The 18,806-nt window shown below is 38.7% G+C and overlaps 1 protein-coding gene across 5 annotated transcripts in view; it reads left to right on the top strand.

Annotated features, from left to right (window-relative positions):
* The window catches only part of LOC124162005 (tetraspanin-11-like), a 206,801-nt gene that overhangs the window by 174,036 nt on the left and 13,959 nt on the right, over positions 1-18,806 (top strand). For 4 of the 5 annotated variants that reach the window (XM_046538325.1, XM_046538324.1, XM_046538326.1 and 1 more), the window contains one exon: positions 17,508-17,610. In XM_046538325.1, the coding sequence (XP_046394281.1) occupies positions 17,533-17,610 (78 nt within the window). In that variant the 5' untranslated portion in view covers positions 17,508-17,532. Of the gene's footprint in view, positions 1-10,005; positions 10,230-17,507; positions 17,611-18,806 lie in introns of those variants that run through there. The other variant, XM_046538322.1, reaches the window with a different exon arrangement.

Genomic DNA, 18,806 nt, shown 5'->3' with positions numbered 1-18,806 from the left:
CTTTTGTAAATTATTCGTTTGCGCCGTGGGTTACAATGCAACTATTTGGCGACTGAATAATTCTCCATTATTGTGATATTCGGGGATACGCCGCTGATATTTGTGCTATTTAAGGCTCCTTGCACACACGTACCGGCCGATATTCTACCGGTGGGAGCGTTGCTTGCACGTACGCCGGATTTTAACCGGTCAAACGATCACTTGCTTGGTTGTCGTGGTCAACCGACTTTTTATCAATTTTTACCTCAACGTGTTTGACTGGGTGGGTTATTTTTCAGGGTATCGTGATTATCTTGACTTCAGGTATGCGATTGTCTTGCATGTGAAATACATGAGAGGTGCTGTTCACTTCGCTTATTTTGCTCGTAGAATGACTCACGCATTTTTCTGTTCCTCGATCAATAGCCCACTGCACTATTGTTGACAAAGTATATCTCGACTTAATTCCATCTGCGAATAAGTTGATGACGTCACGAACTCATGCCGAATGGTTGACCACCTCTCAGCTACTTTATAGTTGTTGTTGTTGTTTACACTTTTAGGCCCCTTGCACACACCGATTTTGGATGGCCGGTTAACTACCGACCGATATTTTACCGGTCAAACAATCATTTGCTTGGTTGTTGTGCCCGCGACGGTGATCCACAGCGGCAATGGCCGACAGACGGCATTTTACAGGTGCCGGTGCGTGGTCGGTCAGTGTGCAAGCTCCCATGCCCTCCCATTGTTCACCATTGGAATGTGGGCGGCTGATATTTTACCGGCCGTATAAAATCGTTGTGTGTGCAAGGGGCCTAAGGTGAAGGATTACTACCTTTCGACTAGTGGCGACGACTCGCTTATATCTTACACTCGATTGGAAAAAGATTCCTCCCGTCGATATTTGGATACATTTCAGCATGAAATCTCGAAGGTGTACATGTAGAATACACTGTTTAGGAAGCATAATGAAGATACACTTTTGTATGTTCCACAGGAGTTTTTAGACCGACCCAGGTTTCGACAGTACACTATGTCATTATCAAAGTTTTTAAACACTGTTTAGCGTTTTCCTCTTACTCAGACATTAAAATTTTACACGGTAGAAAATAATTACGACTGAATGTCATCGAATTTGAGATTCAGGCAAATTTAGACGAAGGTTCACTATACGGGGTGCAGAAAAATTGTGTCAAGAAATTTGATTCAGCATAGCTGACGCCTGTAGGAACCCAAATTATCAATGAATTTTAGGTTGATAACACACCATTCTTAATCTACAGTTAATTTAAGACAATTCATTCGGTTAGCCTACAGCTTGTACTGCTGCCGGTTGCTTTGGATACATCTCTATCTCTGTCTGGAAAACCATTAAAAGTCATGAGTTGTTTCGAGCATCCGGCAACAGGGCAAACTTGCGCCAATCGGAGCGCTTGGCTCAAAGTCTCTATAGTTTAAAAACAAATAGTGCGTTTTCGACCTAAACATCATTAGTAATTTTGATTCCAAGTGGGATCAGCTCTCCAGGGTTAAACTTTCGTGTAAAAAGTTTTATGCACCCCGTATATAGAGTGAATCCTTTTCGACCCTTTCACGTATCTCAAGTATTAATATTATGCCAATGGACTTAACATCATGTGAAATAAACCGTCGGAATTGTAGCCAACGACCTAATAGTGATCCCGAGGAGAATTCCTAAGGATTTTTATGCTTAAGATGAAGGTTAATCCTGACTCCCATTCTCCTGAAAATTTCCAAAACGTATCGTATGTTTAAAACTTGTTAATAGTCAAAAGGAAAAAAAACAAAACACGTACGTGAGTGTGAGAGGGATTCGTCCCATTAACTCCACTAGCATTTGTTTCCGACAGCAGTTCGGGATAATGACGTCACACTGTTACAATTTTTTGCATTTCATATTGTTTTAACCACCACGTAGAATTTTTTTCAAACAGTTACTCATGTAAATAATCGATTGCGCAAAGAAATATTCGCAAAATTCTTATTTTTATTGTTTACATGGCATTTGCCTCCCCTGGCGGTGAATTTTTTTAAGGTTAACATCGGAATTTAGTTTTGAGATAAGTATGTTTTTCCGATTGGGGGAGATTGAGTTTTTCAAATTTCATTTTTCGCATTATTTACCGATTTGTTGTTGTTGCTTCTGTCGGATTTTAATCTGGAATTCTGTCATTCGCGACGGGCGGTATTGCGGCCCTTCATCAGAGTGAAAGGAACTCGAGGGAATTTAAGGGAGTTTTGAGATCGGGAGGGTAAAATATCTACTTGCGCGATCTTTCGCGCAGTGGAGGGCGACGGTGATTATCTCCGCTTGATCGTCTATTATTGTTGGAGACGCATTGGGTATTGCGGGAATTTCTGAGATCGTTTGGTCTAATTAAGCGGGGAATTCATCTCGGTGAGTATCAGCGACAGTTGGAGTGAGACTGTCAGTAACGGAAAGAGGACGAGATCGAAATAGCGCCTCTCTTTTACTATTTTACCCGGAAATCTTCCCGCAGCATGCTCGACGAATCTTAGTTTCTTCAGGGCTCTGCCAAAAATATATCTTATAAGTACGCAATTCTTCGTTCAAACTTCTAAATGCAGTGAGGAGATAAGGTGGTGTTCCTCGCGTCGCTCTTTAGGATATTTATTCTCAGTTGCTCAATCAATATAAGCCTATCGTGCAGCTTCCGTATCTCTATCGGTTCCTAGTACAATAGGGTAGTTTCCCACATCAAAGAAAACGAAAGGCATTGATTGCGATTCGTTACCCACCATTACTGTATTCATAATATACAAATTATTTCGTTTTAGAAATGCCGGTTTAGACGAATGGCAATGGTCCATTTTTATCCCCATTTGAAAAGGGCCAGATTGGCGCCCATGCGATGCCACTCCACGTGACGTAACAGGGACCTAGTTTCTATACGAGAAGATAGGAGTTATACATCGTCTGAGGTTACCAATGCATGAATGAGGCGCAGAGCTCAGAGAAACATGTCTTAATAATCACCTATTAAAACTGGCTAACGTCGGAAAGTTTTCTTCATTTGATATGGCATTAATAATCCTCATTTAAGCCAAGCGCTACCAGCCAGCAGGGTACTCAGCTACCCGCTAGCAGCCTGCGTCGTATCAGCGCTCAACTCGCCTCAAGGTCACCTCACAGGGCGGCAGCGGGAACCAGAAATACGTCACACGGAGAGATTTCCCGGCATTCATACTTACGCGTCGTATTTTCGCACGCTTGAAAATTTTCACTTTTCATTTAATCGCGAAAAATAGATAACGTCATTTAAAAATCTAAAAGCGTGAAATACGTTCTCCAGGAGTAATAATCTTTCGATTTAGGCAATAAAAAAATAATAGGAAACCACCCTATTCGTTTAACCCCTTGCGGTGAAATGACGAGTCTAGTTCGTCATGAACTTCCGATGCCAAATCGAGCACAATCGAGTGTAGCTCGTCATCAGATTTTTATAATTTTTGGCACTATTCATTTCACTATTATTTCATAATAGTTAGCACTATTTCGGGGAGCAATATAAATGTTTTGAATGGTAAACACTTTTAAAACATCCACTATGTACATAAAGAACTCATATTTTATGAAATATGATGCATCGAAAGGAATAAAATGATTTTATACGAGAGGCGATAGGTGTGCTCTGGACGTTCTTACGGGAAGACGGTTCGTTCGTGAACAATATGAAATAATAATCACTCTTTATTTCGCTGTTCTTCTTTGACTACAAAAAAATATCATTTCAATACCTAACATTCCATTTAAATGAGCCACAGAAAAAAATAAAAAGAAGGAAATCACGATATTCAGAAAACAAATTGGAGGGGAAGGGGTTAACTATCTTTTGGAAATCTTTCTGTATTCTTGCAGCAGTTTTTGGCGAATCGCGGGGCTTTCCTTAGCATTGAATTTCACAGTCCAATGTTCCCACATGGGAACTCATTTATAAAAATAATATTTCGTATCTGTGATTACTGTCATAGCTTTTATTACGTAAATAAAGTATGAAAATATTTTTAAAGTGAATCGCATGACTTGCGTGTGCATTGGATGTGAATTATACATTTTCAAAATTGGTTATTTTCATCATCTTTGCAGTGAGTGTGTGGTTAATTCGATATTTTTTCTACACTCGCTCTCCAGAAACAAATACTTATTTATCCAAAAGATATATATATTACGTTGTTAAACTTAGATTTTTGTTAAAGTGTATGTTTATTTTTCAAACAATGGCAAAATTTAGTTCCTTGTTCCTATTTGAGAACGTGTTTGAAGACGCGTTTAAAAATTTTTTCCCGGGTTTTTACTTTCATAATATCTCTTAATTAGTTGTAAAATAAATTGGATTTGCAAAAAATAATACAAATCAGTTGGTAAGTTAGTTTTCGTCGGTAAGTGTTCACGGATTAAGTCTTTCTTCGCTAGATCCTTTATGCCCGCTGCATATTCAAAGTGTGACCGGACTAGTACGGAGTAGCATCTCTCTTTCTCATCCGAAAATCTTCCTATGACTCGCCAGTACAATCCTTGCCTCTTCAGGGTTCTGTCAAAAATATTTCTTTTATGTGTTCCCCACAATGTGTTCGAGGTTAATGCTCCACCGTTATTCGAGTTGCTGCTCTCTTCTTTACGTACGTGTGTGTTATTCTGAGATTCATGCAGCTGTGATAATAACTGAAATGCGGATGAATGAACACAAGGGCCGTGTTTTCATTGCCTAGTTTTTACCTTTCTTTGGATCAGTCATTTATTTCGCCGAGAAAAATGTAAGTAACTTTGGTACAAGCAGCTGCGATGAATATGTGTAGTTAAACTACTAGAAAAAACTTTGTATGAACTCCATTTTTCCTCATAATTAGTCTTAAATTGAACAATGTGTCGTGATGATTGCACGAATTCATTCTTACCACACCAGGAAACATTGCAACCAGGAAAAATAAACACTCGTAACCATGCCAACTCCTCCACGTAAACATATAGTTTCCCGAGAACCTTGTGAGAACCTGTCTTGTACGGCCACCTCAAGCGTGAAAAGTGTGTAGTCCGGTTAGATATGTTGAGAAGTTTAAGTGCACTACTGCCAAACTTAAATAGTGAAGGGGTAAATGTAACTGTCTGCAACGGCACTTTTCGCCGTAGTATTGGGCCCCCTTAGAAAACGTCCAAAATGTCGTCATCAACAATAACGCGTTTAGCACCCGGGCACTTAATGATGACGTGAATGTGCATCATGGTATGTCGACTTATTGAGTAACATAATATAAGATAACATCGTTGGCATTTTCAATAGTGACCTTATGACGTCACGACAACACCTTCACGCTTGACGTGTCCGTAACCGATTTTTGGCGAGATTTCTGTTTACGAGGAGTTGACATGGGTTCATGTGTATTTATTGTACCTGGTTACGATGTTTTTTACATTATTCCGGAAATTTTGATGTTTCTTGGTCCCTCATTGCGTTCTGCTTTTGCTAATTTTCAATTGAATTTTGGCTTTAAACGGACGTAACTTGAAATAATCACTGTTCAGTTATTCTTTTCTCTAAAGCAAATACTACCAATGATTTTTAAACTAAGAAAGCGTACTTCATGAAGACCTTATTTTATACGACAGAAATCGCTGAAATAAACTTGTATCTTTACCTATTGGACAAAAATATTTGTGAAACAAAATGAGCAAACATAAAATGCTTTTCCTTCAGTAATTAAAAGCATGACTAACTTTAAAAACGTTAATAGGGCATCTAAGATTTTTTAAAACTATGTGAGTTCTATGTTTGTTTAAACAATCTATGATGAAAAATGAAATGTTTTTGTTGTGCTATTCTGAGCTGGGCGGAGAGCTCTACCTTATCCATTTGGTCGTCGCCGTCTTGGGATCTCCGAAGAGAAATCGTTCGGCTCGAGTCTGGGAGTGAAAGCGCATTCCCTCATCTCGCGCTCATCACGAACAAGAGACGATCGCCCCCCGTGGGAAACGTGCCCCGCGTTTCAATAATACCCGCCGCGCAGTCTCGAAGCCATTCCCGCGGTGTTTCCCTCGTTCGACGCTCCCATCTCGATGGCGCTGCTGACAGAGTTGGGGAATAAAGGCCGGATTATGGAAAAAATATGAAAAAAATTAAAATACTTGCCGCAATAAAAGCATGGACACTCAAATTTGAGCACTTGTAAAAACCATAGTCTTTAAGCCATTCTCATGGTATTGGTACCATTATTTCCGTGATATGTTGCGCGTTGATTAATACTATTATTATTAAAGTATTCTACCGATTAAGGCAGGTTTCCATGGAGTGCTTAAGGAGAATTCCGGGATCCTCCCTTTCCTTCAAGCACTTCCCTCTTCAATTCACAGCAAGGCCTACTCCCTTCCATTCTATATAAAAATCCTATTCTTTTCCTTCCTCTCCCTCGTTTACCTAGCATTCTACAAAAACGATTTTAATTTAGTACGCGAGGTGATGAGCGCTAATCGGTAAAAACAGGCGGTAGCAATAGCCCCTGTTGCAAGCCCTGCCTTTCCCTCGGTGTCGGGGAAGAGCTTGAATTGAGAATAGATGGATCGCCTTCCACTCATCGCTGTGGTTGGGATATTTGATAACCGATTAAAATGCGCCCGAAGAATCAAGCATCAATGGAACGAACTGGTTCATATCCTCTACATATATGCCCTCCCGTTGCTTTCGACGCATCGTCGCACGGCGATGACGTAAGCTCGTGACTGTTTGGGCGGGAATCGCCTACACGTGCTCAAGGTTAGCGGGAGGTGGAGGGAACGACAACAATTAGACGCGGCCGCCTCCATTGTTGCGGCGCGCCCCCTCTTGTGTCGCAATCGCGCAAACGCGGGAAAATCCAAACTCACTACGGCTCTGACTAACTCACAATCAGACAATTACGGGAGTGACGTCACCCATTCACCCGGCTACGAATCTGCTCTCATTTTGTGTGAATAATTCTCCTCTCATTCGATTCATGAATTTCTTGCCTACAAATTTACTTATGAATAATGTAATAGTGATAATCACTTATCCTGCCTTGTCACGCTGGAGGCGTCAACGACTTATGAATTCGTTTAACGGTAATCATTCTAGTATTGAGGACATGAGTCCTAAATACCAGTTAATAACCAAAGGTGAAGTTGTTAGAAAAATGAGAAAAAATAATTTTTTTTCTGAGAGAGTTGAACATGAGATTTCAACAATGTCTGCTGTTTTTATTTTCAACTTATAGTGGAAAATAAAAATCTCTACTGGTTTAAGGGAGGAGGGGATTCATGTTTTTGTGGAAATCTTATTTTTACAAAAATTGGTCATCATCTGATTGTTGCCCTCTGTTTATCGACTGGGCTGAACGATTACATTGCGGTATTGTTACCTATTAAGTGAGGCACGTATCTAGAAGTTTAATGTGGTAGGGGTGCTTGGCTGGCGTGCGGGTTGCCTATGCTGGTATTTTTCCGACAATTCATAGCAAATCCTTATATTTCATCAAATAACCGACGTATATTTCGTTTGCATAATATAAAGGATTTAAGTCATCGTTTCTTTCCACTTCGTCTGGCTTCAATTGCTCCCTTACTTGGCGCATATCATTCCATTGTCTTCAGTTCAGAGGTAAGAGATCTATTTTGATCGCTAAGATCTCAATATCCTAGGTTTTAAGAAGCCGTGTTTATTCAGATGACGAAGCGTTTATGAATCATGATGGAATAATTTTCACATCTTCAAGACCGTTAGCGTGAACCCGATAAGTACCTATTGGGTCCGAATGCGACGCGTGAGTCTTCGCGGAAGTCTTTCGCAATTAGGTGGGAGTTACGAAGGCGATGACAGCATGCTAAAGCGGAATTCCTCGCGATTTATTCTGGGCGTAATGGGCACCCATCGGACTATTTGGTCACGTCTCGTGACGAAATTATGACGTGTTAGGCTCGTTTCACACACAACGATCGCTCCTAGCCCCTTAGTTGTGTCATAACATAAAATCATTCCATCCGGACGTATCTTGAATTTCTAGTCCGCAAAATCGTAATTGTAAAATTTGAGATGTATGAAATTTTTTCCATGAAATTGTAAGTCAGAATGTCAATCCACAACGCCGAATCTCAGCAAAATGCCTACAAAGATAATTATTGGGAGGAAAATTTTAAGTCATAAAGTATATCTCAGCCTCTGCTATTGCTCGTTCTGTTAAAATTGACAGTAATCCATTCCTGGTGTGACATGGATAATTATGTTGGACATTTCTCATATAGAAAGTAAATTACGATAAAATAACAAATATACAAACCAAAAACTTTTTCATAATTAATGATTTTTCTATGCAACACTTTATTCCTAAATGCTCACGATGCCACTCAAATAGGTGAATTCGGAATCTTAAGTCAACTCCTTTTAAACTTCAATAATTATGATTAGAAAAATAATATAAATAGAGATCCCGAAGCGAAAATTAAATAATTGGTTGGAGGACGGCTATCTAGACTGGTTTTTCGCGACACGGATTTGTGGACTAGTGTTCTGGCATACGATTTTTTAGACGAAATTTGAGATAATACGATTACTATATTGCTCGGATTTGACACTTACTAGACTTTTCTGTACTAGACATTCGACGTTCGCCTGAACGGAATGATTTTTTGGGATACTACTTTTGCGGCTAGGAGCGTTCGACATGTATCCACAGTTCTATCCGACACCGCACGTATTCGATTCGTTTTCGGCGTCGTTCGATATGTGTGAACCGATGTGCATGGCATATTTTCAGTGGCTGATTGACACCGCTCATCTACTAGTACCCCCACTAAACGAATCGGTTTCATGCGCTTTCTAAAAAGTGCCAATTCGTGTCCTGGGCACGCGATGTAAGCGTGACGTTTAGGTAATCACGCTTGGTTCATTTTAGTTGCCTGAGGTGAGGCCCATTTGTGCCCGTGCCATTGAGAAAAATTTCTGTTTGCTTCGTCATTGCAGTCTCGTCATAAGTAGATATACCGCGTCGTGTCCTGGTCACAAATTTTACTTGATTATACTTAATGTTGTTTCGATAACAATTTCCTATTATTGGATTCTTATATTATTTTTTAATGGTTTCCAAGTTTTTCACATACTTATCCACAATATATGGACATACATTACTCTGATGAGTTATAGATGAGCTATTTTTTATAAAATCTTATTTACAAAATGTATTGCCGATAATCTCTTATTTTTATAGAATGGCAACTCCTACTCAATATTGTATCTTCTAGGCCCAATATCACTTGATTTTCTATGTACGTTGGTGTAATTATTGGACAGTGAAATAAATATTTTATCATTATCATTATTATTATTATGATTGCATCTAAATGAAGATGGGCGGCTGAAATCGAATCGAAATTGATCCGTGTCGAATCGAACCGTATGTGTGGGAAATGGGCCAAAATCTTAACGATGTCACACAAAGAAAATAAGTTTAGTGCGTAATTTTTACAAAAGTTGATCTGTTTCACTTTGACCCTATGACGCAATACATTACAAGATTCGGTTGATAGAAAGAGAAAGACGTGTGTGGACGAAATGAAGTCTCCCTAATTCCTCCATCATCATTTTACAACAAACTTATGAGAGAATGGAGGAATGTAACGCTCAAAAAAGGTCAACACCATGCATTAATCGTTGCTAACAGCTCGAGTGCTAGGCTACAGATCAAAGAATGGAGTAAGTGCGTAATAAATATTTTTTAAATGTCCGTCACAATCGAAAAAAATGGCGAAAGAGTCTTTAAAATACCCAACCCTATTTTCAGCAAAGTGATTGACCACAGCGTCATTAAAGCATGAACGGCGAAACGAGGAAGATGTTTCGCTGACGTGGTTGAATTTGTTGAAGCGCTGCTAAATTGCTTCGTCAAATGAAACAAAAGACTGAAGCCGGCTTTCCACGTTAATGGTAAATAGGCCGCCCGGCAGCGGACAGTTCATTGTCGGCCGATTGATAGCTTTTGTTATTGTCGTCGCATATTGTTCAGTGAGCATGGACGAATTATATCCTCAGTTGTGTCTTCCTTCCGAAGTAATGTTCAGCCATGTTGCGCAAGTACGTGAGAATCAGGACGTTTGAAGCTGATGACCGGAGGCCGTCGTGCATTTTGCCCAGCAAGCTGAGCAAAGATTTCCGCCGTCAGCTGGAGTTAGCGGTCGTATCGCAGGCTAGGAAGAGGGATCATGGCTGGTGAGTTGGACCCCTGAATCCTGTAACTAGACAAGAGGATGCTAGCAAGCATATAGAGTGAGTGGCAAGAGTTACAGGCAAAAATTTCGGCGCAACTTCTTAGAGAAATTGAGTTCCTTTACTGGTATTTTTCTCCTTAGTAACACACCGAAGTTTGTTTGTAAACAATTTCCAAAGGTTAAGGCTGATCATGTACCGTATTATTGCATATTTATCTTTCTGTCATTGATTTATTTAGGTCTACATTATTTAATCGTGGATAATAAGTACGTGCTAGCCTCCGGAATACCTGCCGGGTTGTATTTAGCTTATTATAAGCCCAAGAAACTATTCGTCTTTAGAAATTAAGATTGTTGTTTCAATTTACCATATGTCGATACGTGCCATTTGTATATTGAGTTTATAATTACTTGTTAGCGTGATCATGTGACTTGCGGTGCTTTCTTGGGAAGTTTCCACTAATTTAGTCCTTAAAGTTTGCAAACCAGTGTACAGGTTGTCCAATGTGACATGATTGAGAGCTATTGAATACTGGCTATTTCCTGTTGTAGTTGACCCATCCTGAGTTGGCTCTTTGCAGTGAAATTCTCAGCCAAATAATGGAAGTGTCTGAGGCCGTTTGAATGATGAAGTACTTAGCGAAGCATATATGGCCTCATTTATTTAAATCAAGTGATACTGTCAATGTCTTATAGTTCACCTCGCTATCTTATGAATGGAAATCCATATCGTCAATATATGACAGTTTTATCTTCGTAATTGTATTGAATGTTGTATTATTACGTCGTCTCTACATTGATGTTTTCTACTATGCTTTATTTTTACACCTAGATACTGCAGAAGACTGCGAAACCGGTCGTACAATAAATATAAAATTGTGAAAATTGCTCCTGCTTCTTTGACTGCATTACTTCTCGCATTACTGATTATTTTAACACATAATTCCTTTAGCTCACTCTGTGATTGTATATTGATTGCAACACAATAGATAGGATTTAAGATATAATTAAGCGTCGCGATGAAACTTCATTAAATCAGAAGTTAAATACGATCCACACATTCTTAACCATCGAAGTATTTACGGTGAATGTACACTTCATATCTGCATCTAATTACGATCCGCAGACTACTTCAATAGGCGAGTGGCGGGAGATGATAGGACATCAGCTTTTAACAAATACATAGGAAATTTTATAACGAAGTTCCGCCTACCATTTATGAAATACCTATGTTGTACGGGGGAAAAACGAATTGCCTTTCCGCATTCCTATCCCTCTGAATGTTTCATTCTGTCGGACCAGGAAATATATTGGGGGTTCTCCAGGAAATATGATGTTCTCCGTGTCTTTCTGAAAGGTATCCATTCTCGATTGGGTAGTTTACTTCATCAAAGAAAACGAAAGGCGTTGATTGCGATTCGTTGCCCACCTCTAGTGTATTTTAACATACAAAGTATTTGCTTTTAAAAATCCCTGTTTAGACGAATGTTAATGGTCAATTTTAACCTCATTTGAAAAAGGCCAGATTGGCACCCATGCGATGCCAATCCACGTGACGTCACAGGGACCTAGATGCTATACGAATAGATAGGAGTTTTACATCGTCGGAGATTACCAATGCGTGCATGAGGCACATAGCTCAGGGAAACATCTCTTAATAATCACCCATGAAAATTGCCTATGGTCGGAAAGTTTCCTTCGTTTAATAGGGTATTAATTATCCTTATATAAGGTAAGCGCTGCCTCCTAGTAGGGTACTCTACGCTACCGCCATGCTCGGCAGCAAGCAGCCTGTATCATAGCGGCGTTCATAGCCTCGCACCCAGGTGGCCTCACACAGCAGCAGGCAGACGTCACACGGGCTTTTCCCAGCATTCAGACTTAGCCGTCGCGTTTCCGCGGGCTTGAAAATTTTCACTTTTCATTTGATCGCGAAAAATAGATACCGTCATTTAAAAATCTAAAAGCGTTAAATATGTACTCCTGGTGTAATAATCTTTCGATTTAGGCAATAAAAATGATTGGAAACCACCATATTGCTCAAGCAATCCAAGCCCAGCGCGCAGTATCCAAAGTCTGGCGGTTCCCAGCCTAGTAATAATAACATATTTATTTGCCCAGCGATTGAGTTGCAAGGTTTGTACACAATATAAGGCACGTCAAGAATAATTATAGTAGAAACCATTTACAAAGAAGACAGCATTCCAACAAAGCAAAAATTAGCATTGATCAAAAATACACATAAAAAGGGATCAGCTAAAACCTCATTGCCATTATAATTCTGCTAATTAAACAAAAGAATCTTTCAACTGTCTTTAAGAGTTACTAGATATTTACACAGTAGCTATAAGAAATGTCAAGGATAATGATATTAGAAACTATTCACAAAGCGGACAGCATTCCCAGCAAAACAATAATAAACATTAATCAAAAGTAAACATTACAAGGGACCAGCTAAAAACTCACTGACATTATAATACAGCTTATTAAGCAGAAGATCTTTCACTTGTCTTTTAAAAGATTTGTCATTCAGCGATTTGAAAGATAATGGTATATGATTGTGTAGTTGGATTCCCATCCTTCTCAATCCATGTAAACATTTTGTGGTCCTGGCATAATCTACATGCAAGTCATTATGACTTCTTGTGAAATGATGGTGAAAGTCTCGATTTTTAGAAAAAGATGACAGGTTTCTATGGATGTAGATAACAGCAGATAGAATAAAGATACAGGTAATAGGGAGAATATTTAGTTTTATAAAAATAGGTCGGCATGGGGGCATTGTAGGGCTCTTTAGCCATTAGACGAACAGCTCTTTTTTTGTATTTAAAAAATATTCGTTGCATGATGGGAAGAGCCCCAGAAAAGGATACTGTATAGTACATTGGAATAGAATTCCCCATAGTACAAAGTAATGAGTACATTAGGTGAAACAGTATCTCTTATGAACCTAATTAAGTAGCAAGTAGAACTTAATTCACTCAACAAGTGATTAACATGTGTCTCCCAACTCATGCCCGAATTAATTCGTTTAACATCTAGGTAATAGGTTTAACATCTAGGAATAATTCGTTTAACATCTAGGTAACGCTGTTTGTACGCCCGTAGCATTTTTTGACAAATCGCAGCTTTCCTAAATGTATTCCATTGGGACTGCACTCAATGTCAGTGCCGAAGGCGCGTTTTGCTGTACCGGTGAGAACAAAACTCACCACAACCAGTCAGTTTACAAAAGAAATCAAATAAATTATTGCATGTGTATCGTTGTCTGTGTAAAATGTTGTTTGTGTAGAAAAGGAAAGATTATGAAACATTGGCATACTGAATTTATGCATGTATATTTTTTAAACATTTTTTCATTAGATTATATCCTTTTTTCTTTTTCTTAGATCATACAGTATGTGGTGTGCAATCAAAAAAAGATATAAATATTTTTTTTAAATAATTTTTTTGTCTGTTTTGTATTTCCATTTGTAAGGCAATGGAATAGTAATTGCTTCGAAAAATCAAGGGCAGTTTAAAACCTGTGATTGGAAGGAGGTAAGACATACGAAAGACACAGTCGTGAATAATAATTAAGGCAGAGTAATTTGTATTTGGTTAAGTGTCTGTAACAGTTATAATTTTTCCCTGTAGCCTGAACAATTATTGGGAATGGATAATGAGAAGTTGTGACAGTAGAAAAGATTTTTTCGGGCAATAGAAGTTAGAGAGGATAAATGTGAATTAATACCTAAGAACCACGAAAGGAAGTCTTGGTTTTCGTTGGCGGAAGGAACAGAGGAAGGTTGTTTGGTTGGAAGGGAAGGATAGGAGTCAGGGTTTGCCGAATGATTTCGTATGTGGAGGCGGGTATTCCATTGGGCTCATAGATCAAGTTTTTCTGCGCCGTATCCCATATAATGTCGCTGCATATTTAATTTGTGGGCGGACGAGTGCGAAATAGCACATCTATTTTGCTTTTTCATCCGAAATTCTTCCCAAGGCATGGTTCATGAAACCTAGCTTCTTCGGGCCTCCGCTACAAATATATTTTATGTGTGTTCCCCACGATAAATCATGAAGCTTGTTGGCACGTTATGAAACGTGGGGTCCCTGTTATGTCGTCCTCATGCACGTGACGAATTCGCGCGTAGGCGTACTTCTGAGTGGCTGGACACGAAATTTGAAGGTTCGTGCTCACAGCAGTAGTTTTTTTATTGGTCGTCAAACAGTTGCCTCACTCGGTGTTAATGCGTGCATTTTGTGTGAGCAATGATGGATTCCCTTGGTTGCTCGAAAATTTGACCCTGAGACAGTGGGGGGACCTTAATTGTAGTGTGTGGGAGCGTTTGCAAACATTAATGTCGTCTGCCATCCTGACAATTGTTACTGCCTCGTCCTTGATGTGACTGCAGTTCCGCCATGACGAAAATTATTAGATTTCAGGAGCGTTCTCTGTTTCCATTTGCAGGAGAATTTGTGAACGCGAACGGGGTTTGTAAATGTTTCCAAGAGCTTTGATTTGTTCAAAATGTGTTGGTTAGGAATGATAAATGCTATGAAGAGGTTTTCGACAAAATCATTTGTAAAGGTCTGGCAGCACTGTCGATTCAGAGAGGATTTTAACTAGGGTCCATTAAACCACTAAATAAATAATGTCTAGTTCTTTCCCGGCGAACAATAACGGTGAAGATTTCTCGGGTTTTTCACCGGGTAAGGTCCTCCATGTCTCCTTCCTATATGCTTCAGGGGCAGCTGTGGTGGCACCCGGGTTGCCTATACAGGCAATTTACTGTCAATTGGCGCGCATCGCAAAACCATAAATTCCATGAAATAATCTGTACATTTCGTGAAGTACTATAGCTGAAATTTAAAGTCATCCCATAGTTTAGTTCTGGAATGGCCATAGTTATGATAGTTTGGTTTCCATGACAGTTTTTTTCCGAAATCCGCCTGAGTTTTTCGAAAAATTTTAATGAGCTTTTAATGATTTGTTTCTTCCTCTACACCACATGCCTTCGGGCGAGTCAGTCAGGCTGATTATGCATATAACTTTATTCTTACCCACATAGATAAAGGTGATATTATCCTCTGTGATTTTCATTTCTCTGTTTAATTTTCTGTACCTACTTTACTGCGGATTTTTAACTTAAAGTCGTCCCATTGCAAAGGAGATTGAATTATGAACTTTTTGCTTCAAAGTGATTCGCTGGCAGATATCATGAAATGTAACAATATCGAGAAATGGATTAAATGAGGATACGATATGACTTGGACGGTCTCCACTGAGATGTATAGGTATTGTAGATAGTCGCTGATGGCATTTCTCAAGGAAAACCATATACCTCCATTAGAATGGAATTTAGGAGCAATAACAGAAGTGTTTTTCGGGACCTAATTGACGGGTTCAATCTGCTCAGTTTGGGACATGCATCAACTCTATTTAACGTCCTATTGTTAAACTTTATCGATTACCTATCACAACATAATTTATTTTATAGGAGTTGGCAAAAACTAAGATAAAATCACCTTAAAAGAAAATTTGGTGACTGTATTGTAAATGCAAATTAAAATGTGCCAAGTTCAAAGTTCACTTGACAAATGAACATTACGTCTGCAAACGTCTGCACTTCCTGCTCACAAACAACAATAGATGAGCAATAGAAAAACAAGCAGGCAAAGGAGCTCAATTATTATACAAACATCTTGGCGCCTTCAGTTGCCATGAGGGAAAACATTTCTAGGGGTACAGAAGTCCCCCAAATAGGATTGTACGGTTTTCCGGTGCACCGGTTCAGCGGCTCTGTTTTCATCAGAATCGGGTAGCCGGTTCCCCTTCGGAAAAAATCGGGGCACTGGTTTTTCCAACGGTTCGAAATAGCGCCGCATATAGTGGACCGAAAGCGAAAACAGCGGGCCAAAACCTCAAAAATGGTTTTTTGGAATATGGAAGTTGAAAATTTTCATTGTTTTTATCAATAAATGAGTGAATATTTTTACGTATACCGTTTTTCATGGTTAACTTTTTTTGACCAGTTGCATAGCCTCAAAGTTGAACAAATTTCGCAAAAGTTGCCCATATTGAATTTTTTTCGAAATTCAGCATATTAAAACATGCCATTTATAGTAATGCAATGGAACCAAAAATTTACAATATAATTCTTTGGTTTGTGAGTGTTAATTCCTATCTAATTTCACGACTCAGTTCTCATATTTGCGATCCATATAATACAAAATGGCGGACCTTGTTTTTCGTCGACCTATTGTGTTTATGTAGGATAATTTAAAAGGGCTCGCTGAGTTACCGCGAGATATTAACACCACATATACAAACAAGCCTGTAAAGTGTGTTTTGAAGATATGATTTGCGATCGCTTGCGACGCCGAAATTTTATCTAATCGATTTTACGACTGTGCCACAGGAATTGAATGAAAGATTTCACTTTTTCCCGGCGTATGATGGCGGTGAATTCTTCTCGGGTTTCCATCCGGCTGAGCTCCATCTCCATCGCTGCCGACGTTTCGATAGAATCCTTTTCTATCGTCATCAGGGCCGATGCCCTCTCGGCCCTGATGACGATAGAAAAGGATTCTATCGAAACGTCGGCAGCGATGGAGCTCACCCGGATGGAAACCCGAGAAGTATTCACCGCCATTGAATGAAAGCATTAATGTATTAGAAAAACATTTCTTTGCCATTTTTTATTACCTAATTTATTCACTGTCTTGTGATATTTATCGTCGATACATAAAAAAATGGCGGACGCTGATAGGAAAAAAGATACCGTAGAAAAAACTGTTTCGGCAGAAAAAAAAAAACACTCAGGAAGAAAAAACCGTTCCAATAGATGAACGGTTCAATTGAAAGAACCGGGTCATTCTACTGAGAACATTTCAGGGAAGCCGCACCCCCGCGGTATAAACGGAGTTTTGGGGTGTGCGATGGGGGCCTGTCACCCCCAACGTAAATGGTAATGTGTCTGAAAAAAAGTACTAAACCTGTACATTCAAGTACAACGAAAACAAAAACATCTAAAGTTTAAGTTAACTTTGTCTTAGTTAGTACTTAAAACGTTGTCTTCAGAGGCTAATTTAAACAAATTTTCCAGGAACATTTAGGGGATATGGAATACCCTCCTGCGTTTCGCTGGGAGGTGTTCCGTAGCTCCTAAGCCCCCGGCAGGATTTCTGCCCCCCCCATTTTAAAACTCTAAACATCGCCCATGTCCTGCGGGTCTTACTTTCCCCTTCGCCATCATTGATTGTTCTGATGGAATGAATTTTGTTTGCATTGCAGGAAGTATACATTCAAGGAGGACGAGATGGGACTGGGAAGAGAAATGGACGGCTGCGGCCAGTTTATGAAGTACAGCATGTTCATCTCCAACTTCATAATTTTCGTAAGTACATACATGCAAAAGTCCAACTTATAATGATACATTGTATACGTAAAGATTATAAATAATAGTGTTCTCAATATGAGCGACTGAAGAACAAAGGAATCTGCAGGATAAATGCATTTAGCAATATTTATAATTTTTTATTAAGTACATAAAAATTGAAATTAATGAAACATAATACTCAATTTATTTTTAAATTATTACAGTTTGATTCACGATGTGCAACTGAACACAGTGAAATATTCGCAATACATGCATTTTCTTGAATTCACATTTTTTTTTCATTAAGTTAAATCAATTAATGATGCAATATATTCTAAGATTATTTTATTATTATATTTAGTTTGATTCTCAAAGTGCGACAAAATACCAATTAAGTCCGCAGGATGATTGTTGCACCCCAAAAAAATTCATGCAATTATATTCACATGCTCTCATCCTCTTTATTTTGCGCACTTTAACTGGAATTGATATGCCCTTTAGAATACTTTGAATCCATCACCAATGCATTCGATAAAGTTTTGAGAAAAATTATTTTTTGTTTATCTTTAATCCAATGGAACATTTCCAAAGTTTTCTCCACCCCCTGTTGTACCAGGTGTCCTACTTGGTCTCCCTGTTCTCTAACTTTTTTTTTCCTCACCTCATCTGTCATCAGTGGCGTAGCTAGGGGGGAGGTCTGGGGAGTCCGGAACCCCCCCAAAATATAAGATCACAATTACTCCTCTTCCAAAAGAAAATAAATATTGAAAAATCATGAATTTACAAAATGTTTCTTTGAAAAATGAAGTTTTTTCGATCATGAAAAGTGTTAAAATTAGTTTAACCATTTCTAACCCAGAGCTACATCTGGGAGAAATCAAATTTCATTTAGAAAACTTGAAAATTTAGGATAGGAGCAAAGGATATTGTGTAAAGATCTGAAAGTAATGTAAAATATTGTTTTTTTATTAATGCTAGAAATTTAGAAGTGATGAAATGTTAAATACCATGGTTGGTAGCAATTAAATACATATACTTTGTTCAATTTTCGTCTGCGTAAGATGAAGAAAAACCATTGGCATTTGCTGACTAAACAAAATAATGAATCTCTGTATTTGAAATTTGAATTAATTGTGTAACTATACATGTCAATGGCAAGCAAAAAGGAGGCAGAATGAAATATCTAATTTTAAATTTTACACTGAGAATTGAAC

The sequence above is a fragment of the Ischnura elegans genome, chromosome 7 (genome assembly GCF_921293095.1).
Source record: "Ischnura elegans chromosome 7, ioIscEleg1.1, whole genome shotgun sequence".
Lineage (NCBI taxonomy): Eukaryota > Metazoa > Arthropoda > Insecta > Odonata > Coenagrionidae > Ischnura > Ischnura elegans.
The sequence above is the reverse complement of the archived record's forward strand: the minus strand, read 5'-3'. Positions and strand labels throughout refer to the sequence as shown.